Below are 27361 nucleotides of genomic sequence, written 5' to 3' on the forward strand. Positions count from 1 at the left end.
TAAAGGTTTTTTTTTAGTTCTGAAAATGTAATGATAGTGTATTTCGATACACGTCACGATTCAATATATCGCGATACATCATGATATCATGATTCGATTTTGATTCCGCTTTTAATTTAAATTAATTTGGGTATATTTCAGTTTGAATGTCATTTTGCTTTTTTCTTACTATACAGGGGACCTTCTAACTTGTTAATTTAAGGACATACAGTATACGTTTTGTAAATCTTATTTTACCATTCGTTTTTTTATAGTTTTGGTGACATTTTAGCTTTTTTTCTTTTTTTTTTTTTTTAAATATAGTCCATTTATTACATCAATAAAATTTTAAATCAGAAAAATTATGTATTGAAATTGCATATATTATATTGCATATACAGTTTACATACACATTAGCCAAATACATTTAAACTCAGTTTTTCACAATTCCTGACAACCCATTTGCAACTGAGCTTTAACTTCCTGGCTGTTGCTTCAGTGTATCTACATAATTTTCCTTCCTCATGATGCCATCTATTTTGTGAAGTGCACCAGTCCCTCCTGCAGCAAAGCACCCCCACAACATGATGCTGCCACCCTCATGCTTCATGGTTGGGATGGTATTTTTCAGCTTGCAAGCTTCACCCTTTTTCCTCCAAACATAACGATGGTCATTATGGCCAAACAGTTCAATTTTTGTTTCATCAGACCAGAGGAAATTTCTCCAAAAAGTAAGATCCTTGTCCCCATGTGCACTTGCAAACTGTAGTCTGGCTTTTTTATGTCAGTTTTGGAGCATTGGCTTCTTCCCTGCTGAGCAGCCTTTCAGGTTATGTCGATATAGGACTCGTTTTACTGTGGATATAGATACTTATCTACCTGTTTCCTCCAGCATCTTCACAAGGTCCTTTGCTGTTGTTCTGGGATTGATTTGCACTTTTCGCACCAAACTACGTTCATCTCTAAGAGACAGAATGCGTCTCCTTCCTGAGTGGTATGATGGCTGCGTGGTCCCATGGTGTTTTTACTTGCGTACTATTGTTGTACAGATGAATGTGGTACCTTCAGGCATTTGGAAATTGCTCCCAAGGACCATAATTTTGAAGGTCTTGGCTGATTTATTTTTATTTTCCCATGATGTCAAGCAAAGAGGCACTGAGTTTGAAGGGAGGCCTTAAAATACATCCACAGGTACACCACTAATTCAGGACACTTCCTATCAGAAGCTAATTGGCTTATTGTCTAAAGGCTTGACATCATTTTCTGGAATTTTCCAAGCTGCTTCCAGGACACAGACTGGAACATGTTCAAGGAGGCAGCCACCTATGACAAATCACACAGACCTGCAAGACTACACTGAAACTGTGACTGCTTACATTAGGAAGTGCACTGATGATGTGACAGTCACTAAGACCATCACCACACATGCCAACCAGAAGCCATGGCTGACAGCTGAGGTTCGTGAGCTGCTGAAGACCCGAGATGATGCATACAGATTGGGGGATAAAGCAGCCCTCAAAACAGCGAGAGACAATCTGTCCCGTGGCATCAAGAATGCAAAACAGCTGTATGCACAAAATATCAACAATGACTTCACTGACAGCAGAGACGCACAGAGATTGTGGCAAGCCATTCAGACCATCACTGACTACAAGCCCATGCCACAGGCCTGTGATGATGACACATCCCTCCAAGATGCACTAAACCACTTCTATGTACAGTTTTAAGCATAGAATGAAACACCTGTGCGGAAAACACCTACATCTCCCAGTGAACAGGTACTCTGCCTGTCTTCAGCCGACGTGATGAAGACCCTATCCAGGATTAACCCACGCAAGGCTGCAGGTCCCGAAAATATATCTGGCTGTGTAATGAGAGACTGTGCTGAACAGCTGACAGATGTACTCACAGACATCTTCAACACCTCGCTTAGCCAGGCAGTCATCCCCATATGTCTCAAGCCCACCACCATCATACCTGTACCAAAGAAGTCACTCTTGACCTGCCTGAATGACTACCGTCCCATAGCACTGACCCCAATCATGATGAATTGCTTTGAAAGGTTAGTCATGCATTACATCAAGACCAGCCTCCCTAACACACTTAACCTGTTCCAGTTTGCATACCGTCCAAACCGTTCTACAGACGATGCAATATCCTCCACCCTCCACCCACCTAGAACACAAAAATTCATATGTCTGAATGCTGTTTGTCAACTTCAGCTCAGCATTCAACACAATAATCCCACAACAGCTCATCAATAAGCTGAACCTTCTGGGCCTCAACAGCTCCCTCTGTAACTGGATCCTGGACTTTCTAATTGGAAGACCTCAGTCAGTCCGAGTCAGCAGCAACACTTCCAGCACCACCACACTGAGCACAGGTACCCCCCAAGGCTATGTGCTCAGTCCGCTGCTCTTCACACTGCTGACACATGTCTGTACTGCCAAGTCCAGCTCCAACCACATCATCAAGTTTGCAGATAACACAACTGTAGTAGGCCTCATCAGTAACAATGATGAAACACTCTACAGAGAGTACATGGCACAACTAGCTGAATGGTGTAGTGCTAACAACCTGTCCCTCAATGTGGAGAAGACAAAGGAGGTTGTGATGGACTTCAGGAGAAACTCCATGACCTCCTCCTATTGACCATTGGCGGCTCGACCGTGGAGAGAGTCAGCAGCATTAAATTCCTGGGGGTGCACATCACAGAGGACCTCACCTGGACCACCAACACCACATCAATCTCCAAGAGGGCACAGCATTGCCTCTACTTTCTGCGATGGCTGAAAAGAGCAAGTCTCCCTCCACCCATCCTCACCACATTCTACAGGGGCACCATTGAGAGTGTGTTAACCAGCTGCATCACCGTCTGGTATGGGAACTGCAGCGCCGCAGACTGCAAGACCCTGCAGCAGACAGGGAATACATCTGCAAAGATCATCAGTGTCCCTCTCCCCTCCATCCTGGACATTTTCCTTGCACAGTGCTCCAGCAAAGACACCAGCATTGTGAAGGACCCCACCCATCCCTCCCACAGTCTCCTTCAGCTCTTGCAGGAAGACAGTACCGGAGCATCTGAGCCAGCTCTACCAGACTGTTCAACAGCTTCTTCCCTCAGGCTGTGAGAGCCCTCAACCCCCGCCACCTCCCCACCCCCCAATCTGAACCGAGAACATTTCTCTACACACCGCCATTCACACTCCACTAGCCACTTTAACCTCTTGCTGCTATCCAGGTTCACCTGGGACACATGTTTACAAGGTCTGAAAATCTATTGACCTCTCTGTTATTGTATTGTATACATTGTGTATTTATGGCCTTTAATGTCCTTTACACTGTTTGCCCTTTTTGCACTCTCTGTGTTGTTGCACTATGTGTAGTTACATGTAATTAAAATTTAAAGTATTTGTTTAGTTAAATTACTCTTTTATATAGGCTAGATATTTGTATGTCTATATATGTAGCACTGTGGTCCTGTGAGGCACGACATTTCATTCCTTTGCATGTCTCTACATATAGCAAAATGAAAATAAAGTTCAGCTCAACTCAAGTGCTAAAATGGTACTGTCTCTTTAAGACCTGTGGGAGGGACTTTGATAGTAGTGTTTGTTTGGTCGAATGGCATCTATATATATATATATATATATATATATATATATATATATATATATATATTGTCTATATAATGTCGAGGCTGTCTTGTCGTTTGAGTGGTTTGACTTCCTAGTCTCTGCAGAATTCAAATGGAAGGCATACGTTTTGTGCTCTGTGTTGCGATATCAAGTGAAGCCAATGACTTGCATGAGCACCGAGCACGCTGTTGTGCACTGTGCGTGAAACCAAGCTTCACTCGTTCCAGTTCACTCGCGTTTCAGTCAGGAAGCTTTTTTAGCTTTTATGACTCGCTGAACATTCAGGGATATATCATTTTTTGTATTCTGTTGGTGAAAAATGAATGTAGCAAAGTTGAATACTTGATTTTTAATAAACTCAAGTATTAGTGAAAGTATTATGATTTAATTTTAGTCAAAAAAGCAACGTTACAGTGAAAAATGCACTCAAGTACTACAATGACAGTAGTTGTAATTCATTACTTTCCACCATTGTAATTAACTAAGTAAATGTGTGACAGATATTGGTTTGTCCTGCGGGACACACTAATTCAGTGAAGATCTACAGCTGTTATCTTGCCTTTATAAAAGACTTTTACAGCTGAGCGTGTGTGTGTGTGTGTGTTGTGTTCACTTAACACTTAATCTCAGAGTATTACACTGGTAAACTCAGATGACTACATTGTGTGATTGTGATTGTGCTGAGTACAACTGCTTTATTGATGGAACAGATCAGTCTGAACACGCTAAACACACACACACACACACACACACACACACACACACACACACTATTAATAATGCCTGAATAGACGTGTTCATTATTCATGTTTTAGATGAAAGCACTTTACATAACATTCTTTTGTGTTTACCTCTGGCAGGTAAACATGCGTTCTCGTAGCAACAGTCTGGAGGAGGGCGGGAAGGTGAAAATGGGAAGATCATGGCGGCAAGCGTGTGAGTGTGAGGAGGCGTGTCGCGGGACGAGACGCACTCATGAAGACACTGACACTGTTCAGAGAAACCACACGAGTGGCAAACACCGAACACAGAGAGAGAGAACTTCCACATCAGCTGCGAAGAGTCGAGATCTGTCACGAGATGACCTGCTGTTTCTCCTCAGCATGCTGGAAGGAGAACTACAGGTCAGATGAGAAGACAATGAGACTCACTGACACTAACAGCATCTGCTCATTCATGTCAGTGCTGTGGATCAGTGCTTAGAGTCAGTGGTCGAAGAAATTCAAGGGGGATGGTGTAGAGAAAGTTCTTTTGTTTTTCTATTTTTGGGGGGCTAATACTTATGAGTCACTGACAAATAAGGTTGTCCAATGTGTTAAATGTGAAAAGCATTTACTGCTGCTGTATGATGAAAATAATGATCAGTGAATGAAAAACATGGGAACCTAAAATGCCATCAGCCACCAGCTAAATATCTGACATTTGTTTCCCCCAAAAGAAAAGAAACTGTGAACTTGCGTGTCTTGATTGTAGGGACCAGCTGCGTTGCAGACATAAGCGTTTGTGGTTTGTGTGAGGAGCAACCAACAGAAAAATCTGACTAAAAGACATTAATCAAACCATACACTGAAGAGTTATGCATAAATTAACGTGCATGCATGCTGATGCCCAATGCAGGAATTTTTTGCAAACACTGTTGAAAACAGATGAGCAAAGAATGTTGACTAAGTTATCCCACACGGCGCAGTGGCCTCGATATGGCGGGACACGCAATTTTCCTCGCAACATGAAAATCGGTGTTGGCCGATTAAACTTGTAAAAGTAAAATGTTGTAAAAAGTGATTTGGGAAGCAGTATGTTAAGATGAACAGAGAACATTGAAAAAGCTTTAAATCCCATCAGAAGAATGAACGGAGTCTTAGCTTATCTTTCTGGTGAAGAGCTGCGCTGGGGAGTGGAAACATCAAGGTGAGTAAACTGAATATGTACAATCCAATATTAAGTCGACTGTTTGCTTGAGAAGCAAAGAAAAGCATGTGAGATGGTTGCGTTTCGATGTATAATCCAAATGTTAAGTGATTGTTTGTTTGAGAGCAAAGGCATAGCATGTGTTCCGCTCACATGTGTGAAAACAAACAGCGACATAACGAGAGATGAACAAAAGCTGGAGCATATGAAGCAGAGGCTGGATTATGATTGGATCAGATACCTGACTTGATAAGGCATGGAGCTACTAGGTGTCTCCCTGTGAGAACTACCGCTTACACTTCCATTTCTTGCAACAAGGGGGATGGCATCCCCTCGTATCCCCCTCAACTCGAGCCCTGCTTAGAGTCATGGTGCTCACACTGGTGACACAGGTTTGAGTCCAGCCTGCAACCTTTGTCTCATCTGACCAATGAAAAGGCTAAAAAAAAAAAAAAAAGTTTTTCTGAGCAAAAGAGGATTATATGTTTTCATATAGTGCAGTGTATGTGCTCCCTCAAAATAAGTTTTGTGTTCCATCGCAATAAGTTTTGCAGTCCCTAACAATAAGTTTTGCGTTCCCTCACAATAAGTTTTACCTTCCCTCACAATAAGTTTTGCGCTCCTTCGCATTAAGTTTTGTGCTCCATCACAATAGTTTGCGTTCCCTCTCAATGAGTTTTGCATTCCCTTACAAAAAGTTTTGTGTCCCCTCACAATAGTTTGCGTTCCCCAGCAATACGTTTTGCATTCCCGCGCAGTAGTTTGCATTTCCTCACCATAAGTTTTACATTTCCATTTTACAGTTCCCTTGCAACAATTTGGTGGTTACTGATGTAAAACCATGGTTAACTTGTGAAAATTAACCACGATTTAACCATAGTAACCATAGTTTAACTATGGCACTTGGAATAAAACGTAGTAACCACAAAATTAACCATGGTTACTACAGTCATGGTTACTACAATATTACCAAAATAATCGAGGGAACGAAAAACTATTTCAGAAAATAAATTCCCTCACTATCCTTTAAGGGGCTTTGTAGAACACTGACCTTAAGATATGTATAAAACATTTAAATCACAGATCTGTGAGTCTGAAGACCTGTCTGAGGAAAAGATTGCCCAGAGGACATGCCGGAACACTTAATATAAAGCAGAGACAGTCAAACCCTGTGAAGGACTCCAGAGATACAGAGAGAGAGAGATAGAGAGATAGATAGATAGATAGATGAGAGAGAGAGAGAGAGAGAGAGCGAGAGAGAGAGAGAGCACCTGATAAAATGAGACCAAGAGAAAAGAAAAAATTGATTAGAGCTTTAGGCAACTAACTTTCATTAAGTAGTAAATAAAAATTCAAAACCTTTCACTTGTAAAAACCTGATGAATATTTAATTCAAACAGCCACAGAATGACAGAGTAAATTAATTCTTGTGTTGAATAATTGAACTGTTTTACATGAATGTTCTGAGTTAAATACAAATTAAACTTTATGTTTAGCATTTGTGGCATACTGTCTATTACCATTCAAAATTATTTAATCTTGTCCCTAAGTTTATTACATGAAAGGGAAATATTGCAATTACAGTGAAACACTTACAGTGGCAGTAAACGTCATGGTAACTTTCGTAACCTCTGTTCCCTGATGGAGGGAACGAGATGTTGTGTCGATGTAGTGACACTAGGGGTCACTCTTGGGAGCCCCAAACACCTCTGCTTTTTTGAAAAAAGGCCAATGGGAATTGGCGAGTGGAATTTGCATGCCACTCCCCCGGACATACGGGTATAAAAGGAGCTGGTATGCAACCACTCATTCAGGTTTTGTGCTGAGGAGCCGAGACCAGATCCCGGCCATTTCAGCGGGTAGTTCAGCGTTGTGGCAAGAGGGACACAACGTCTCGTTCCCTCCATCAGGGAACGGAGGTTATGAAAGTAAACATGACGTTCCCTATCTGTCACTCACTCGACGTTGTCGAAAATGCCACAACTATCCAAACTGTGTTACGTGGACTGGTGGTGCGAGATGGGCAGACCACTGTGTGCCTCGTAGCAAGTGCACCAGGCCATCACGTAACCTCCCCCAGTGCTCTTATGAGCGTCGAATGGTCCTTCAGGAACAAGTCGACTGCCCAACAATAGGGACAGGCTAGCCCAACTGTTTTCTTTTTTTCTCCCCAAAAAGAGGGGGGGGTATTTTGAGTGGAATACGTCACATGGTCTTACCGAGTCTTGTCGGAAGTATGTCATGTGGAGAGGTCCCATGGTAGGTCCTACCCGAAAAGGGAGGAGTTTCTACAAAGCATGGCGACCGGGGGCAAAGGGGCCTCTGCCCAAGGAAGACACAGTTTACCGACAGGGAAACGATTTTGCAGAAGATATCACATGGGGTCGCCTTCGGGGACCAGCACATGTGGAGCACCTACCTCAGTACAGGGCCTCATTAGCACATGTACTGGGCTGGCAGCGAGTTTCTCCGCAAACTCAACTGCCACAGGGCTGAGGAAGAAAGTCATCCAGGGATCACAGGCTGTTAACATGACTGGGAGTCAAGAGCACACGTCTTCACCTCAAGGGAGAGGAAAGGCACTATGCGCAAGCGGTACACCCAGCCAGCTGTCTCGGAACTTACCTGCTCGTGCCTGCCAATACATGGGACAAGACCGGCTCAACCCAGAGATTATAGAACCTCGCAAAGGTGTTGGGTGCTGCCCAGCCCGCTTCTCTGCAGATGTCTGCCAAAGAGGCGCCACTGGCCAGGGCCCAGGAGGCCGCCACAATCCTGGTAGAGTGGGCTCGTAACCCTGCAGGGGGTGGCACATCCTGAGCCTGATATGCCATCGCGATGGCGTCAATGACCCAGTGGGCGATCCTCTGTTTGGAGACAGCGCTTCCTTTCTGCTGTCCACCAAAGTAGACAAAGAGCTGCTCGGAGCTTCTAAAGCTCTGCGTGCGATCCAAATAGATGCGTAAAGCTCGCACCGGATACAGCAACACCAAAGCTGGGTCTGCCTCCTCCTGGGGCAGTGCTTGCAGGTTCACCACCTGATCCCTAAAAGGGGTCATGGGAACCTTGGGCACATAGCCCGGTCGGGGTCTCAGGATCATGTGAGAGTAACCCGGACTGAACTCCAGGCATGATTCTCTGACAGAGAATGCCTGCAGGTCCCCTACCCTCTTGATGGAAGTGAGAGCAGTCAAGAGGGCAGTTTTCAAAGAGAGTGCCTTAAGCTCAGCTGACTCCAAGGGCTCAAAGGGAGCTCCCCATAGACCCCGAAGGACTACAGAGAGGTCCCACGAGGTGATGAGGTGCGGTCTGGGGGGATTCAACCTCCAAGCACCTCTCAGGAACCTGATGATCAAGTCGTGCTTCCCCAAGTACTTACCATCTACTGCATCGTGATGAGCCGAAATAGCGGCTACATACACCTTCAAGGTGCAGGGGGACAGCCGCCCCTCCTGCCTCTCCTGCAGGAAGGAAAGCATTGATCCGACTGCGCATCTCTGGGGGTCTTCGCGTCGGGAAGAACACCACTTAGCGAACAGACGGCACTTCAAGGCATACAGGCGCCTCATAGAGGGAGCCCTAGCCTGAGTGATCGTGTCTACCACCACAGGTGGTAGGCAACTTAGGTCTTCCACGTCCCATCCAAGGGCCAGACATGGAGATTCCAGAGGTCTGGTCACGGGTGCCAGATGATGCCCTGTCCCTAAGAAAGAAGGTCCTTCCTCAGGGGAATTCGCTGGGGGGGGGGGGGGCTGTCGCAAGGAATGTGAGATCCAAGAACCATGTCTAGGTGGGCCAGTAGGGTGCTACTAGGAAGACCTGCTCCTCGTCCTCCCAGGCTCACAGGGTCTGTGCAAGTAGGCTCACTGGGGAAATGCATACTTGCGTAGTCCAGGGGGCCAGCTGTGTGCCAGCGCGTCTATACCGAGGGGTGCCTCGGTTAGGGCGTACCAAAGCGGGCAGTGGGAGGATTCCCGGGAAGCAAACAGGTCTACCTGTGCTTGACCGAATTGGCTCCAAATCAGCTGGACCACCTGGGGATGGAGTCTCCACTCTCTTATGAGCATAACCTGTCATGACAGCATGTCCGCCATGGTGCTGAAGTCGCCTGGGATGTGAGTGGCTCACAGCGACTTGAGGCTCCAGAGGAGGAGACGGCGGGTGAGTTGTGACATGCAACGGGAACATAGACCACCTTGACGGTTGATGTACGCTACCGTCGCTGTGTTGTCCATCCGGACCAACACGTGCTTGCCCTGGATCAACGGCCGGAACCTCCGCAGGGCGAGCAGTACTGCCAACAACTCTAGGCAGTTGATGTGCCAACGCAGCCACGGGCCAGTCCAGGAGCTGGCGGCTGTGTGCCTGTTGCATACGGTGCCCCAGCCCATCTTGGAGGCATCTGTTGTAATCATGATGCACCTGGAGATCTACTCTAGGGGAACCCCTGCCCGTAGAAATGCAAGGTCGGTCCAAGGACTGAAGAGGCAGTGACAGATCGGCGTGATGGCCACGCGATGTGTCCCACAGCACCATGCCCATCTCGGGACTCGAGACTGAAGCCAGTGCTGAAGAGGTCTCATATGCATCAACCCGTGCGGTGTGGCCACCACTGAGGATGCCATATGCCCCAGGAGTCTCTGAAAAAGTTTCAGTGGAACCGCTGTCCTCCATCTTGTTTGTGAGGTGTGCCATCATCGAGATTGAGTCCAACTCCAAACCAAGAAAAGAGATGATCTGGACCGGGGAGAGCTTGCTCTTTTTCCAGTTGACCCGAAGCCCCAGTCGGCTGAGGTGCCGGAGCACGAGGTCCCTGTGTGCGCACAGCAACTCTCGAGAGTGAGCTAGGATTAGCCAGTCATCGAGATAGTTAAGGATGCGGACATCCAGTTCCCTTAGCGGGGCAAGGTCTGCCTCTGCGACCTTAGTGAAAACACGAGGGGACAAGGACAGGCCGAAGGGGAGGACTTTGTACTGGCATGCCTGGCCTTCGAAGGCAAACCGCAGGAAGGGTCTGAGATAAAACCGAGACGTGGAAATACGCGTCCTTCAGGTCTACCGCCGTGAACCAATCTTGATGCTGGACGCTCACTAGAATGTGTTTTTGTGTCAGCATCTTGAACGGGAGTCTGTGCAAAGCCCGGTTCAGTACTTGCAGGTTCGGTACGATGAAGTAAGAGCTGTAGAACTCTTTCTTCATCTCGAATGGAGGGACAGGCTCTATCGCGCTCTTGCGCAGAAGGGTCGCGATCGCCGTACGTAAGGTGAAGCGGATGCCGCTGAACCTGGGCGGGCGCCTGGCGAACTAAATCGCGTAGCCGAGTTGGACGGTCTGGGTCAGCCATCACGACGGGTTGGAAAGCACGAGCCACGCGCCCAAACTCCGGGCGAGGGGAACCAAGGGAATGATCACATCGGACGTACTGGCAGGTGGGGCCTCGTGACGGGGCTGAGCTCGAGGTGCCATGTCGAGGAGACTCGAGGCCTGTGGCCGTGCTGAGTCCAGGGACATTGAAGCACTTACCTGGCTCCTGCCACCCACCATAAGATTGGCTGAGGAGGGGGGAGGAGGAATCTCATCCTCGTAGTCCACCGGAACTGTGTGGGTGTGTTTGTGCCACTGCTGGGCGCACGGGGCGGGGGGGGGTCCACTGCTGGAGCGCCATACCTTCAAAAATGGGACGGCCTAAAACGTGACGAAAACCACTCTTTTGTTGAACTTTTGGGTACCGCAGCCTCTTGGGCATGCGGCAAAAAATGAAACAAAGGATTCTCCTCCCGGCCCTCCACCGGGGGATGGAGTGGTCTGTTCACCAGCTCCAGAGAAGCAGGTCTCCTCGCCCCTGGGCACTTCGAAGCCTTCCTTGGGTTCTTAGCGGCCAGCCATGAGACGGGTGGCGTCTACTTCCTGCGTTGGGCTCCGCACTGGGGCTGGGCCATGGGGGCGGGGTGCGGTGGAGCGGGTGTTGTTGCTGCAGGAGGATGCCCTTGGCGATGAGCAGACAGGACACAGGGTCTTGAGCCGCGCCGGGGCAAGATGTGTTGTATGGCCTCCGTCTGCTTCTTCACCACCAAGAACTGCTGGGCAAAGTCCTCGACGGTGTCGCCGAACAGGCCAACCTGGGAGATGGGGGCGTCAAGGAACGTGCCTTGTCAGCCTCTCGCATCTCAAAAAAAGGTGGCGCTCCTGGACCACCAGGGTGGACATCACCTGCCCGTGAGACTGAGCGCAGTTCCTGCATGAATCCCAGGACAGGACTACCCTTGTGCAGCTCTTTTAGCGCCTTGGCTTGGTGAACTTGCAGGAGAGCCATGGCGTGCAGGGCGGAGGCGGCTTATCCAGCGGCACCGTAGGCCCTAGTCGTCAGGGACGATGTAAACCTACAGGCCCTGGGTGGGAGCTTCGGGCGCCCGCGCCAGGTGGCGGCGCTCTGCGGACACAAGTGCACCGCGAGCACCTTATCCACCTGGGGATCACCGAATAAACCCTGGCCGCTCCACCATCAAGGTTAGTGAGAGCGGGGGAGCTGAAAGACCGTGACCAGGCAGTAAAAGGTGCCTCCCATGATCTTGTCAGCTCCTCATGAACTTCCGGAAAGAAAGGGCGGGGCATGGCTGTGGGTGGCACCCTGAGCCCAGGAACCAATCGTCGAGCCGCGAGGGTTCAGGGGAGAGTGGAGGGTTCCACTCTAGCCCGATGCTCGCAGCCGCCCGGGAAAGCATGTCCGTCATTTCCGCGTCGGCCTGAGACTGGGCGACCATTCCCGAAGGAGGAAGCCCAGCTGAAGCCTGTGTCCGACTGGATAAGCCCGCTCTCCAATGCTGCGCTCGATAACTCATCATCTTCCCGGGCTCTGAACAAGAGGTCGAACTTGCCCTGAGACGAGCCAGCGGTCTCGTCCGAGCGCCCGACCGGGGCAAGCGAGCATGCTGGGGAATGGGAAGTCCCATTACGAAAGCAAGCCGCGACCGCAATGTTGCCATGGTCATGTTCTTGCAATGAGGACATGACCCATCCATGAATGATGTCTCCGTGTAGGCAGCGCCCAGACACATAAGACAGCGATCGTGGCCATCAGAAGCGGAGAGATAACAACCGCAACCAGGAATAACACACAAACAGAAAGGCATCTTTAAAAAGACGTTCCGTGTGTGCCGCTCTTTTTGTGAATGAAAATATACTCTTTTAGAATATACTCTCTTTTTTCGCTCTGCCGAAGCGCCCAGGGGCGTTCTCTGCACTCCACGGGTGCAGAGGGGGAGAAGCCGCTGAAATGTGCCGTAAATCCAGCAGTTTTGAGTTGCGTCTTTGGAGGGAATTGAATTCAATGCACTGAATACAACCGCTCGGCTCCGAAGAGAAAATCTGAATGAGTGGTTGCATACCAGCTCCTTTTATAATTTAATTTTTTGTTTAATGAATTTATTATTTATTTTTTAAAAATTATTTATCATACATTATACATTTACACATATACAGTGAAATTCTTTTTTTTTCACATATCCCAGCTAAGTTGGGGTCAGAGTGCAGGGTCAGCCATGATACGGCACCCCGGGAGCAGATAGGGTCAAGGGCCTTGCTCAAGGGCCCAACAGTGGCATTTTGGCAGTGCTGGGGCTTGAACCCCCAATCTTCTGATCAGTAACCCAGAGCCTTAACCACTGCTCCCGTACATTATACCCATATGTCCGGAGGAGTGGCATGCAAATTCCACTCGCCAATTCCCATTGGCCTTTTTTCAAAAAAGCAGAGGTGTTTGGGGCTCCCAAGAGTGACCCCTAGTGTCACTACATCGACACAACGTCGAGTGAGTGACAGCTATTTAAATACACACTGTTTCAGAAGTCTATCCACAAGACTTTAACATTAAACTACATTTTAACTACAAGAGTAGTGTTATAGAATCACTGAATGACCGATATCATGCCACAGAACGCTGGTAAACCTGATAACTTCACATTATAGGTGCAAGGATACCAGAACTCCAAACTCCACACACAGTGACGCTTGACTAGAAGTTCATCCACCTAGAAAATGAATCCTACCGCAAAAGGACAATTTCCAGTAAAATAACAATACTCAATATTTCACGAACGTACTTAGTCCAAGAGCGTACTCCAAAAGGTTCCTTAGAAGAGTTAAAGCTCAGACTTTGCAGGAAATTGGGAACAATACCATAAAGATGATGCCAGAACCCAATTTTTTTTTTCTAAACAGAATATCAGTACCTCTGTAGTTGAACATGGAATTTAAAAATGTCTGATTTAGAAACAAATACTCAGTGGACAACTAGACAAAGACAGATAAATAAATTTCAATGTACTGAAAAATTAGGGAATTGGTTTGTGAATGGACTTAATTTAAAGTAATGGACAAACATATCAATAGAAAAAGGTATTTGGAAAGATACTTTTGTTTTTATTACAATCTTGATATCTTGAGACTTGGTTTAATTTTTCAAGACTATACTTGGAATTGTGATTCAGATCTGATCCCTGATTTGAGGCTTTTAAATTACCCACTTGTACCCACTTACCCCTGATTTTAGTTTATAGTTACTTCTTTTAATATCCCTGACTCAAACTCTTAGTTACTCCCTTCAAAATTAATAATTTATTTCCACATTTAATTTTCTTTCAAAAACACAAGCTGCCATATCTATTTTTGAACCCTCCAGTATTCTTGCCCCCATAGATTTATATTGTAAGTGCACTGCTGTAATTGTCTTTTTTGCAACATTCCTTTAATAAGACCATGTATGTGTTTGTTGCAGGCGAGAGACGAGGTCATCACCGTCCTAAGAGCAGATAAAATCGATCTGGCTCTTCTGGAGGCCAAATATGGCTTTGTAACGCCTCAGAAGGTTTTGAAGGCTCTGCAGAGAGACGCGATACAGGGCGAAAACAGCAGCTGGCAGGACGACATCTATGAGAAACCCATGACGGAGGTACGATGGGTACATTTAATGCTGCGTTCACGTCGTGTTGTGTCCAGAATGCCAAAACTGATCCATTTGCGGCTTTGTTGTTATTGACAGCAAAATATTTCATCACTTAATTAATTCACCTCTATATGTTCTTTTAAAACCTTTTAAGTAGAAAGAAAGACCTCCAGGTAACAGTGGCTGTAGTAAAATGGCATTTCAAACAGAAATACGTGTTATATATCTTTAACTGTTGAGGTTGCTGCCATATTGGTTCATTTTACATGACATCACCACATCTACAAAGATGTGAATGCTTTTTACTGTTCGGAATCGTAGTAATTCCGACCTGATGTGAAAGCACCATTAATCACTTCTGGGTAGAATACTGTATGTACAGTAAATACATGTATGGTGCACTAACAAAAAAGTATAAAAAGAACCATGGTACTGTTTTTGAACATGTACCATGCTAATTCCATGACGTATCTTAACTCTCCTATGGTATTCAAAAATGGCACATTCCTTTGGTATTCATGGTCATTTTTGACCGGAAGGGTCAGATGCGGAACCCTTTTTTTTTGGATGATGATGATAATGATAAAAAAATGTCTTCCTGAAGTAAGAACAATAAAATTAGGCATTTCTTTTATTTTGATCTTATGTGCATTTCTAAATGTTACCATTAATTTTCATATACAAATAAGCTAATTTTTGGAAGAAAAAAAAATTACATTCAGAACCTACACTTCTATAAGCTTAAACATGAAGAAAATATGATAATGTGACAGATTGCTGCCATCTGGTGAACAAAATATAAATAACATGACTTGAACACCATGTCATGCCAGTAACAGCCAGTAGATGACTGTAGACATATACTGTGTAGTATGATGACTTGTTGTAACCTAATTTTAGATTTTATCACAAGATATGCATTTGGATATGTATTTAAACTATTATTTGTCAAATTTTATCATTTTAAAATTGATTTGAAGTGCCAGTTTTTGCAGTTAATGTCATTATGCTTGCAATCAAACCTGACCATGGTGTTACAAAGAGAATAAGCATTTTTCTACAATTATTTACTTCAAACATAAACATTTAATAACGCAAAGTAAATGCATAATAATGTCAAGAAAATAAACATCAAGAAACAGAAATGAACTGCAAAATTCTGAAAATTCAATTAGAGAATAAAACAGAAGAATCAAAATAAACATTTTGCAATTTCAAACTTTCTATAATAAAAATTTACTTTGCAAACATGTATTGTGTGTGTGTGTGTGTGTTTGATTTGCTGTCATTAGCTGGAAACAACAGTTCCCAATCTGTCACTCACTCGACGTTGTGTCGATGTAGTGACACTAGGGGTCACTCTTGGGAGCCCGAGACACCTCTGGTCTTTGATAAAAGACCAATGAAAATTGGCGAGTGGTATTTGCATGCCACTCCCCCGGACATACAGGTATAAAAGCAGCTGGTATCCAACCACTCATTCAGATTTTCTCTTCGGAGCCGAATGGTCATGCTCTCTGAGCTGAATTCCCACGACTGTTCATTCACCTCTGCTGGATCTGATGGTGCATTTCAGCAGCATCTCCCTCCTCTGCAATGGTGCACTGCAGAGAATGCCCTGGGTGCTTTGGCAGAAATAAGAGTATATTTCTCTAAAAGAGTATATTTCTCTAAAAGAGCGGCACACACGGAATGTCTTTTTAAAGACGCGTCTTTTTAAAGATGCCTTTCCTTTATGTGTTATTCCTGGTTGCGCTCGTTATCTCTCGCCTTCTGACGATCATGATCTGATCGTCGCGAGACACGTCTTTTGTGTCTGGGCACTGCTCACGCGGAGACAGCGTTCGTGGATGGGTCATGTACTCATTACGAGGACATGTCCATGGCAACAGTGTGGTCGCGGCTTGCCTTTGTAAGAAAGAAAGCCACCCCAGAGGCTCCCTGCCTCGGTCCTTTTACCCACAGGTATGAGGCCAGTGCGGCTAGCACTGGGGGCGATTTGGGGACCCCAATGGGACCGCCTCCGCCGGGTATACCCCCGTGGACCTCCCATTCCCCAGCATGCTCGTCTGCCCCGATCGGGCTTCTGGATGAGTCCGCCGGCTCGTCTCATGGCAAGTTCGACCTCTTATTCGGAGCCCGCGAAAGTGATGAGCTCTCAAGCGCAGCATCGGAGAGTGGGCTCGTCCAGTCGGATGCAGAAGCCTCAGCTGGGCTCCTCCCTTCGGGTGCGGTCGCCCGGTCACAGGCTGACGCGGAGATGATGACATGCTTTCCCGGGCAGCCGCGAGTGTCAGGCTAGAGTGGAACCCTCCGCTCTTCCCTGAACCCTCGCGGCTCGATGACTGGTTCCTGGGCTTGCGGCGCTGCTCAAAGCCACGCCTCGCCCTGTTCCTTTCTTCCCGAAAGTGCATGAAGAGCTGACAAGGTCGTGGGAGGCACTTTTTACTGCCCGGTCTTGATCTTTGCAGCTTCCCCACCCTCACTACCCTCGATAGTGGGGCGGCCAAGGGCTATTCGGCAATCCCCCGGTGGATAAAGGCGCTAGAAAGATGTGGTGCGATAGAACCTGTCCCTCCGGCCGGGATGAAGAAGGGGTTTTACAGCCCCTACTTCATCGTACCAAAAAAAAGGTGGTGGCTTGCGGCCAATCTTGGACCTGCGAGTACTGAACCGGGCTTTACACAGACTCCCGTTCAAGATGCTGACGCAAAAACGCATTCTGGGGAGCGTCCGGCATCAAGATTGGTTCGCGGCCGTAGACCTGATGGACACGTACTTCCACGTCTCGATTCTACCTCGACACAGACCCTTCCTGCGGTTTGCATACGAGGGTCAGGCATATCAGTACAAGGTCCTCCCTTTCGGCCTGTCCTTGTCTCCTCGCGTCTTCACGAAAGTCGCAGAGGCAGCCCTTGCCCCATTAAGGGAAGTGGGCATTCGCATTCTCAAGTACCTCGATGATTGACTAATCCTAACTCACTCTCGGGACATGTTGTGCACACAGGGACTTGGTGCTCTCACACCTCAGCCGACTAGGGCTTCGGGTCAACTGGGAAAAGAGCAAGCTCCTCCCGGTTCAGAGCATCTCTTTCCTCAGTTTGGAGTTGGATTCAGTCTCTTTGACAGTGCGCCTCATGAACAAGCGTGCACAGTCGGTGCTGGCCTGTTTGAAGGTGTTCAAACCGAAAACAGTGGTTCCACTGAAACTCTTTCAGAGGATCCTGGGGCATATGGCATCCTCAGCTGTGGCCACCCCACTCGCGTTGATGCATATGAGACCGCTTCAGCACTGGCTTCAGACTCGAGTCCTGAGATGGGCATGGCGCCATGGGACACATCGCGTGGTCATCACACTGGTCTGTCACCATCTTTTCAGCCCTTGGACCGACCTCTCATTTCTACGGGCAGGTGTTCCCCTAGAGCAGGTCTCCAGGCGCATCGTGGTCATGACAGATGCCTCCAAAACGGGTTGTGGCGCTATTTGCAACGGGTATGCAGCTGCCGGCTTGTAGACAGGCCCGCGACCGCATTGGAACATCAACTGCCTCCAGTTGTTGACAATTCTGCTCGCCCTGCGGAGGTTTCAGCCATTGATCCAGGGCAAGCATGTGTTAGTTCGGACAGACAACACAGCAATGGCATCATATGTCAACCGCCAAGGTGGTCTGCGCTCTCGTTGTATGTCACAACTCTCCCGCCATCTCCTCCTCTGGAGTCAGCAGCACTTCAAGTTGCTGCGAGCCACTCACATCCTGGGCGACCTCAACACTACAGCGGACGCGCTGTCACGGCAGGTTACCCTCAGGGGAGAGTGGAGACTCCACCCTCAAGTGGTCCAGCTGATTTGGAGTCGATTCAGACAGGCACAGGTGGACCTGTTCGCCTCCCAAGAATCCTCCCACTGCCCGCTCTGGTACGCCCTGACCGAGGCACCCCTTGGCATAGACGTGCTGGCACACAGCTGGCCCCCTGGCCTGCGCAAATATGCGTTTCCCCCCAGTGAGCCTACTTGCACAGACTCTGTGCAAGGTCAGGGAGGACGAGGAACAGGTCGTCCTGGTAGCACCCTACTGGCCCACCCAGACGTAGTTCTCGGACCTCACACTCCTCGTGACAGTCCCCCCCAAATTCCCCTGAGGAGGGACCTTCTTTCTCAGGGACGGGGCACCATCTGGCACCCACGACCAGACCTCTGGAATCTCCATGTCTGGCCCCTGGACGGGACGCGGAAGACCTAAGCGGTCTACCACCCACGGTGGTAGACACGATCACTCAGGCTAGGGCCCCCTCTACGAGGCACCTGTATGCCTTTAAGTGGCATCTGTATGCTAAGTGGTGTTCTTCCCGACAGGAAGACCCCCAGAGATGGGCAGTCAGATCAGTGCTTTCCTTCCTGCAGGAGAGGTTGGAAAGGTGGCTGTCCCCTTCCACCTTGAAGGTGTACGTTGCCGCCATAGCAGCACACCACAATGCAGTTGACGGTAAGTCCTTAGGGAAGCACGACCTGATCATCAGTTTCCTGAGAGGCGCCAGGAGGATGAATCCCTCCAGACCGTGCCTCGTTCCCTCATGGGACCTCTCTGTAGTTCTTTAGGGTCTACAGAGAGCCCCCTTTGAGCCTTTGCAGTCAGCTGAACTTAAGGCACTCTCCTTGAAGACTGCCCTCCTGACTGCGCTCACTTCCATCAAGAGGGTAGGAGACCTGCAAGCGTTCTCTGTCAGTGAAACGTGCCTGGAGTTTGGTCCGGGCTACTCTCACGTGATCCTGAGGCCCCGACCGGGCTATGTGCCCAAGGTTCCCACGACACCTTTTAGGGACTAGGTGGTGAACCTGCGAGCGCTGCCCCAGGAGGAGGCAGACCCAGCCCTATCGTTGCTGTGTCCGGTGCACGCTTTACGCCTCTATCTGGATCACACGCAGAGCTTTAGGATGTCTGAGCAGCTCTTTGTCTGCTTTGGTGCACAGCGGAAAGGAAGCGCTGTCTCCAAGCAGAGGATCGCACACTGGCTCATTGATGCCATAGCTATGGCATATCACACCCAGGACATGCCGCCCCGGTAGGGCTACGAGCCCATTCTACCAGAGGTCTAGCGGCCTCCTGGGTCCTGGCCAGGGGTGCCTCTCTAACAGACATTTGCAGAGCAGCGGGCTGGGCAACACCCAACACCTTTGCAAGGTTCTACAACCTCCAGGTGGAACTGGTTTCATCCCAGGTAGTAGCACGCAATACAAGCGGATAAGCCCGGGATAGCCGGCCGGGTGTATTGCTTGCACATAGCACCTTTCACCTCTTCTGAGCTGAAGACATATGCCATTAATTCCCAGTAGTGTTCACAAACTATGTTCCCTGTTTGACTTCCTCCGAGCCCTGTGGCAGTCGAGTTTTTGGAGAGACTCGATGCCGGCCCAGTACACGTGCTAACTAAGAGCCCTGTTCTGGCGTAGGTGCTCCGCATGTGGTGGTTCCCTGTAAGGTAACCCCATGCGATATATATCTTCTGCTAATTTGTTTCCCTGTTGGCAAACTGCATCTTCCTTGGGCAGAGCCCCTCTGCCACAGTCTTAATGTTTGTAGTAACTCCTCCCCCGTTGGGTAGGAACTACGTTGAGACTCTCCACATGGTCGTCAAGACTTAAATATCCCCCCTTCTCTTTGGGCGAGGTGTGGTCTCCGCGGTGTCCTCCCCTTGGGAGGTACACCACCCAACTAGACCTGGCAGCCCAGTCAGATAATCCCCCTTCTTTTTTAGGGAGTGGAAAAAAAGAAGGGGAAAAGAGGCCACGACTGGGTTAGCTTGACTCTATCTTTTGGGTAGTCAACTTGTCCCCAAAGGGTCGTTCGACACTCATATCTATGTTGGGGGAGGATACATGTCGGCCTGGTGTGCTGGCTACGAGGCACACAGTGGTCTGCCCGTCACACACCGCCAGTTCACGTAACACAGTTCAGCCAGTTGTGGCGTTTCGTATAGGGACCCCTAGTGTCACTACATCGACACAATGTCGAGTGAGTGACAGATAGGGAACGTCCTGGTTACTTGCGTAACCTCTGTTCCCAGATGAAGGGAACGAGACATTGTGTCCCTCCTGCCACAACGCTGAACTACCCGCTGAAATGTCCGGACCTTGTCTCAGCTCCTCAGCATAAAACCGGAATGAGTGGTTGGATACCAGCTCCTTTTATACCCGTATGTCCGGTGGAGTGGCATGCAAATACCACTCACCAATTTTCATTGGCCTTTTATCAAAGACCAGAGGTGTCTCGGGCTCCCAAGAGTGACCCCTAGTGTCACTACATCGACACAATGTCTCGTTCCCTCCATCAGGGAATGGAGGTTACGCAAGTAACTAGGATGATGTCTTGTAAAGCCAACAATGACCAAAAGAGGCTGTAGAGCTTCACTTATTGATGCCCTGTGTGTGTGTGTGTGTGTGTGTGTTGTGCATTGTGAGTGTGTTATCATCTCAACCCTTCATTTCTGAGTGTGTATTTTTAGCATTGTGGCGGATTTATTGGTTTTATTTGACAAATGTAAAAAAAAAAAAAAAAGCTTTGTGTTGTAGTCTCACCAGTTCATTGTGTGTGTAAGTGGGTGTGTATGTTTTGCACTGAAGATGCCCATCCTCACCTGTAGTTTTTTCTGTTTTGTGGCTGATTTATTGATTGTATTTGACAGATCAAAAAGAAAAAATAATTGCTCTGTCTTTTGGTCTTTTCCATTCATTTTCAATGGTTGGTAAATTTTGACCGTGAATACCAAAGGTGTCGCTTTTCCTTTTTTTTTTTTATAACCACTTAGACTTACTGAATCAAGCCCAATTTTTTATTTTTTTATTTTGTATGTTTAGATGGCAAATGGAGGATAAAAACACCAAGTCTTGTACTGCTCAGATAAAGGATATCAAAAATGACCAAAAACCATAGGAGGGTTAAATACCATGGCACATGAATATGGTAATGATCCAGTACTGAAGTATACATAAAATGAACCTTGGTATTACCAGTGTTTGGACTAATCTGATTACACGTAATTCAGTAATGTAATCTAATGACTTTTAAATTGAAAAAGTAGTGTAAGACATTAAAATTTAAATTCTTGTGATCACATTAGTTATTTTCAGATAAGTTAATTACACGTAAGTACATTACTTGTGTTGCACATATTTCTGAAATAATATTATTTGTGTAGAACACATTTAAAACATGAATTATGTTCATATGCACATCTGTTTGTTTCTGTGACGCCTGTAGGACATGCGCCCACTAACTTTCTTTTCTGTAAGAAAGAAACATGTGGTGTTGAGTGTACAGGATGACTCGCATGTGACAATGAACAAAGAGGAAATATATACATTATTTTGAATTCGTTGAGTGGACAAACCAAAACTTTTCTTTGAAAATTGTTTTTTGAAAGTAAGTTAAAATTAAAGCAAATAAGTAATGTGATTACTTTTTCATTAAATTGATCAGTAAAGTAATCTGATCACAACTTTAGGGAAATCATTTGTAATCTGTAGTGGATTACTTTGATGTGTAGTTTACCCAACACTGGGAATTCCTGCGTGTCCTCAGCGTGTTGTTCTCCGTCAGTTGGACAGGTTGGTGGAACAGCAGCGAGAGACGTACAGACGGATGTTGGAGCAACTGCTGATGGTGGAACAATCACACAGACAGACACTCATCAGACTGCAGGATGAGAAGAGAAACCACAGCGACTTCATGAGGAAGAGCGATGAGTTCACCAGCCTCCTAGAGCAGGAGAGAGAGAGGTCAGTCACCTGTACCGCCATAAACGACAGGGGTTGTTTTAAGAGGATAGGTCAGCCAAAAATGAATGTTCTGTCATCATTTACTCACCCTCATGCACACGTATACATTTCTTTCTTCTGTAGAACACAAAAGGAGATGTGAATGTTCAGCCTCAGTCACCATTTACCTTCATTGTGTGTAAAAAAGATGCAGTGAAAGTAAACGGTGACTGACAGTGAAATGTTTTGCTTGCAAAGTGTGTTTGTGCTATATATTTTGAAAATAAGTGTCGCACTGCAAAAACAAATTTTTGTAAAAGTATTTTTGTCTCATTTTCCAGTAAGGGTTATTTTGAGTGCTTGTGCTTTCTGAATGAGAACATGGTTAAACCTGTGCAAAATCAGGACATTTGTGTGTTGAGTTTTCCAGAAAATGTTAAACACATTGGATCATGTGTGAAAAGAGGTGATTGTGTTTATAGTTTTCAGAAATGTGTCTTTGTTTCAAAAGTTGAAGGAATGGTTTGGGTATTACAACAACAGATTCAGTTATAGTGTGTCAGCAATCCAGAAAAACTGTATCAACACACTTTAATTCATGTTAACACACATTTTCCTATCTGAGCTAAAGTCACAACAAACTAACACTGAGAGAAACAGAGCGTCGTCTCTGCTTTCATGTACTGGAAAGATTAAAGTCTTCATGGATGAGTCCAGTGTGCATGAATCCATGTGAATCCTGCTGGATATTTTTACACAAACTCATCCGGACAGAATTAGGTTTCAGCTTTTAAAGGGTAACAGGGGACTATTTCTGTTCAGAGATATATTATCAGCCTCGGTTTATTTTTAATCTACTAGGACTTATTTTTAAGAGCCTTGTAAGGTCATGAAAATGGAAACATTATTAATGGCTTGGAGTTAAATTAGTGTTTGGCAAAGATATGAATCTGATTATAACAGTAGTGACCGTTTAAAGTCCAGTGATTATTACTGAGAGATATTTGTCCAAACTGATTTTCACAAAATTGGGAAACTAAACAACATTTGCAGCTTCATTGAATTCTACCCGCTCAACACCAGTTTCATGTACAACAGTAAAGAGAAGACTCAGGGGTGCAGGTCTTATGGGAAGAACTGCAAAGAAAAAGCCACTTTTGAAACAGAAAAACAAAAAGAAAAGGTTAGAGTGGACAAAGAAACACAGACATTGGACAACAGATAATTGGAAAAGAGTGTTATGGATCTTAACCCCATTGAGCTTTTGTGGGATCAGCTAGACTGTAAGGTGCGTGAGAAGTGCCCGACAAGACAGCCACATCTATGGCAAGTGCTACAGGAAGTGTGGGGTGAAATGTCACCTGAGTATCTGGACAAACTGACAGCTAGAATAACAAGGATCTGCAAAGCTGTCATTGCTACACGTGGAGGATTTTTAGATGAGAACTCTTTGAAGTAGTTTAAGAAGTTCTGAAATTTTTTTTCACATTATTAATGTCCTGACTATACATTGTGATCAGCTGAATGCCACTTTGGTGAATAAAAGTACCAATTTCTTTCCATAAGAGCAAAATCTGTACATTATTCCAAACTTTTGGCCAACAGTGTATATATATATATTTATAGCTTACCATCTTTTTAATGGAAAAATTGCTTTAAAAACAGTAACTGAATTTCAGTCATGACAAATCTGAAAGATTTAGCATGTTTATGCGGGTATGACACATTGATAGCATATCGGTCTTGGTGGACTAGATCTGCTATGCTGCTGACGAGCAAATACGGAGACTTACTACTCCTAGAACATACACAGACATACTGAGTTAAGCATGTGAACATCCTGCTGCTGCTGGTGGACATTTAGAAAAACACAAGACATGCTGCATCAAGCATCTAAGAAACGCTGCTGCACAAATAGACATGAATACAATCCCCATGTAGCAGATATAGACATTGGGCTGGGGTGGAGGAGGGTTTCAGTGAAACCGGCTTGCAAACTGAGCAAATTTAAATGTCAGGCAAAGTGAGAGTTGATTGGCTACCCGATTACACCTCATAGGATCTATCAGCTTACACCATGTGAGCCAATTGGCTTTGACATATCACATGTGAGCAAACTGATTGACTAACAGATAACAAGTTCAAAGAACCTATCAGCTTGCACCATTCATGCCTGAACTCTCAACTTTGTGTCACTCTTTCGAAGTGTTATTTAAAAAATACAATGAAAACTGCATGCGATCTTTATGCTGAATAAATTCAGCTACACTCTTCTTTGTAAAAAAAAAAAGATCCGAATGAACTTTTAGTCTCTAGCTGTAGATTGTTCCCTTATTTTCTGTATACTTTCTGTTTCAAAAATAAAGCTTTTTAATTATAGCCTGTAGTTTTAAAAAGAAACATTGTCCATAAATTCGTCCATATCACTCCTGCTCTGTATTAAAATCTTCTGAAGCCATACAATAGCATTGTGTGAGGAACAGACCAAAATTTAAGTCTTGATTCACTGAACATCTGGTGCACACGCAAGAATGCTTTCATTAATATGAGTGCAGCGCATATAAAGACATATTTCACAGAGGATATTCAATGAGAAAAACAATGTTCTGCTTACACTGTGGACAGACAAATGTCTTCCCGAAACCTGTCTAGAAAAATGTACTATACTTTTGATTTCATCAGCACCTGTTTGATCAACTAAAATTGTTATTTAGAAACTACAAATCGCACTGAGCTCCACATTTCTTCATGTGCAAGCGATTTTAAAGATCACAGATGACATAATGCAACAGCCATGAACTAAAGAATGAGAAATCAGCTGTAATTCTTTAGTTTTTATTCTCAATGAAGTATCTTCCAGTGGAAATCTTTCAACAAGTTCAGGTGGAAGTGTGTGTGTGTGTAACATCTGGTTAGAGTTAGCTGGTTGCTGCTGCCTCATAAAGTCGAGTAAAGTGAGGCATTAGATCATCAGAGCTGCAGTCAGTGAGCGATACATCAACATTCATATTTACAACTTTACACTGAGAGAGAGACATGTATGTGAATACAAGAGAGAGAAACAGACCAGGTCTGGTGTCCATTCCCGTGCTCTGCAGCACATTTTCCTGCGAGTATGTAATGTCAGCACACAGAGGAAATGATGACATGCTGCTACAATGTGTCCTACAACAATAGATTAATGAGCATGAAATTAAAACCTGCTGCACTTCAAACGGACGACATGTCCACACGCCTCACGCTGTGATAAAACAAGCGCTCGCTTCTACAAATATTTAATGATGGTACACCATGATACTGTTGCGTCTTTCTGCTGTAATGCTTTAGAACAACAGCAGCATCTATTTGTGATTAGAAACAGAAAGTTCTGTCACTAAATTCTGATTGGATGAGTCACATTCGAAGCATCATCGTAAAACAAACGCTGAAACAAACACACACACGTTACTGCACATTATATATTAATGCACCAAGTTTCTACATTGTTTGACATCATTGTTTGAATAATGAAGTGCATTAAATTCTTCATTTGGATTTGTAATAATGATTAAAGGTAAAGTGTGTATTTCAGTGCTACTAGCATCACCAAATGGAATTGATTGAATCAGCAGCTGACATGTCAAAATGCTCAGATGAACAGATGAAATGTTTTGAAATCAAACTACAAATGGATTACTAATAGTGACTGTGAACATTAAAGATACAAGTGCTTTAACATCCAAAAATGACGTCAGAACAGTGGGGCAGTATAAACAATGAGTCACAGTTTAATCTGACATCATTATCTCAATAAGCAACTAAAATCTTTTCACGTTACTCATTTGAACAGTAATACACTTCAGTACATTTAGTTCTAGAGTTTGATACAGAAATATCTGCCAATATCTCTGAGGCTGATCGTGTCACTGAGCCGAACGTTAAACAACATCTTAAAAGTGGACATCCCGATGGGCCGAGACCAGAACTGTCCTGTTGAACATTGCATGTGATTATTGCCATTTTGTGAATGTGTCCAGTATAAATGTCTCGCGTCTCCTTGCACGGTAATTAGCGACACCTTGGATGAGCAGATATTTTTTATGGCGTTGCTCGTGTCAGACACACTCATGTTTGAGCCCAGAACCGAGCCACTCGGCCAAACCAAACACACCCTTAGATCAGCTAATCTGATCACAGGAAACACACTTCCAGAGATGTTTCATAAGGAGAATTGTCTGGAGGACTCTGGGAGCGTGCGATTAGAGTCATTGTGAATTACAGAACAGCTGTTGAGACTCTTCTGGCACATTCACACTGACCAGAAGACCTTCAAAATCTCAATCATCAACACACAGTTTCAGTTGAGTTCCTGAAGACAAGACCATTATGACTAAAAAAATATATAGTCTTGCTGGCCTTTTGTCTCTATTATGTCACTAATTTAGTTTCACTGAGATTTCTGAGATGTTTGTTTCTATTTAAGAAACAGGCAAATATAACCGAGGTGATCACCTCTGGAAATATTCAACACAACCGCAAATTCGCAGTTATTCCTCCTTCGAAATGTAAAAATCCAAGCCAGCGGGCCCGTAATCAAGGTAGTTTGGGGAATTGAATAGGGAAACAGCTGAAAATACACCTCTTCACCTCTAAAAAACTTTGACTACTGGCTGTGAGAAGAGTCAATCACATCAGCAGAAGAACGAGTTATGACATTTTGATTAATGATTACAAAGTCAAAAACAATTCACACACACACACACACACACACACACAAAACAACAACAACAAATATGCATGGATGGATCGTTCACATGAAGACCGACCAATAACATGCATGAAGAAAATAAATAGGGTAAAATCTGATATCATGCCGACTTATGTATGAGTGTCATTGCACTATATAACAAAATATCAAACCAATGCTTTGCAAAACGTTTTTTGTGTTGTTTTCCAGTAAAAATATCTAAAACAGGATCAGTTTACTTGAGAAGCAAAATGACATAAAATAAACATATAGTCATGTTTTCAGAGAAATCAAACAAGACTTAGTAACATTTATGCTTATAACAAGAAAAAACAATTTACCAATGGGGTAAAAAAAAAAAAGAAAAAACGTTTGATTCAAAGGGGAAATGAATGTATTTTTCTTCCCCCATTGG

The 27361-nt window shown here is 45.4% G+C and overlaps 1 protein-coding gene across 2 annotated transcripts in view; it reads left to right on the forward strand.

Moving 5' to 3' along the window:
• The window catches only part of LOC127426469 (filamin A-interacting protein 1-like), a 115659-nt gene that overhangs the window by 37578 nt on the left and 50720 nt on the right, over positions 1-27361 (forward strand). For both annotated transcript variants that reach the window (XM_051673306.1, XM_051673307.1), the window contains 3 exons: positions 4478-4741; positions 14300-14473; positions 22063-22241. In XM_051673306.1, coding sequence (XP_051529266.1) covers positions 4484-4741; positions 14300-14473; positions 22063-22241 — 611 coding nt within the window. In that variant the 5' untranslated portion in view covers positions 4478-4483. The remainder of the gene's footprint in view (positions 1-4477; positions 4742-14299; positions 14474-22062; positions 22242-27361) is intronic.

The sequence above is a fragment of the Myxocyprinus asiaticus genome, chromosome 35, assembly GCF_019703515.2.
Source record: "Myxocyprinus asiaticus isolate MX2 ecotype Aquarium Trade chromosome 35, UBuf_Myxa_2, whole genome shotgun sequence".
Taxonomy (NCBI): Eukaryota; Metazoa; Chordata; class Actinopteri; order Cypriniformes; family Catostomidae; genus Myxocyprinus; species Myxocyprinus asiaticus.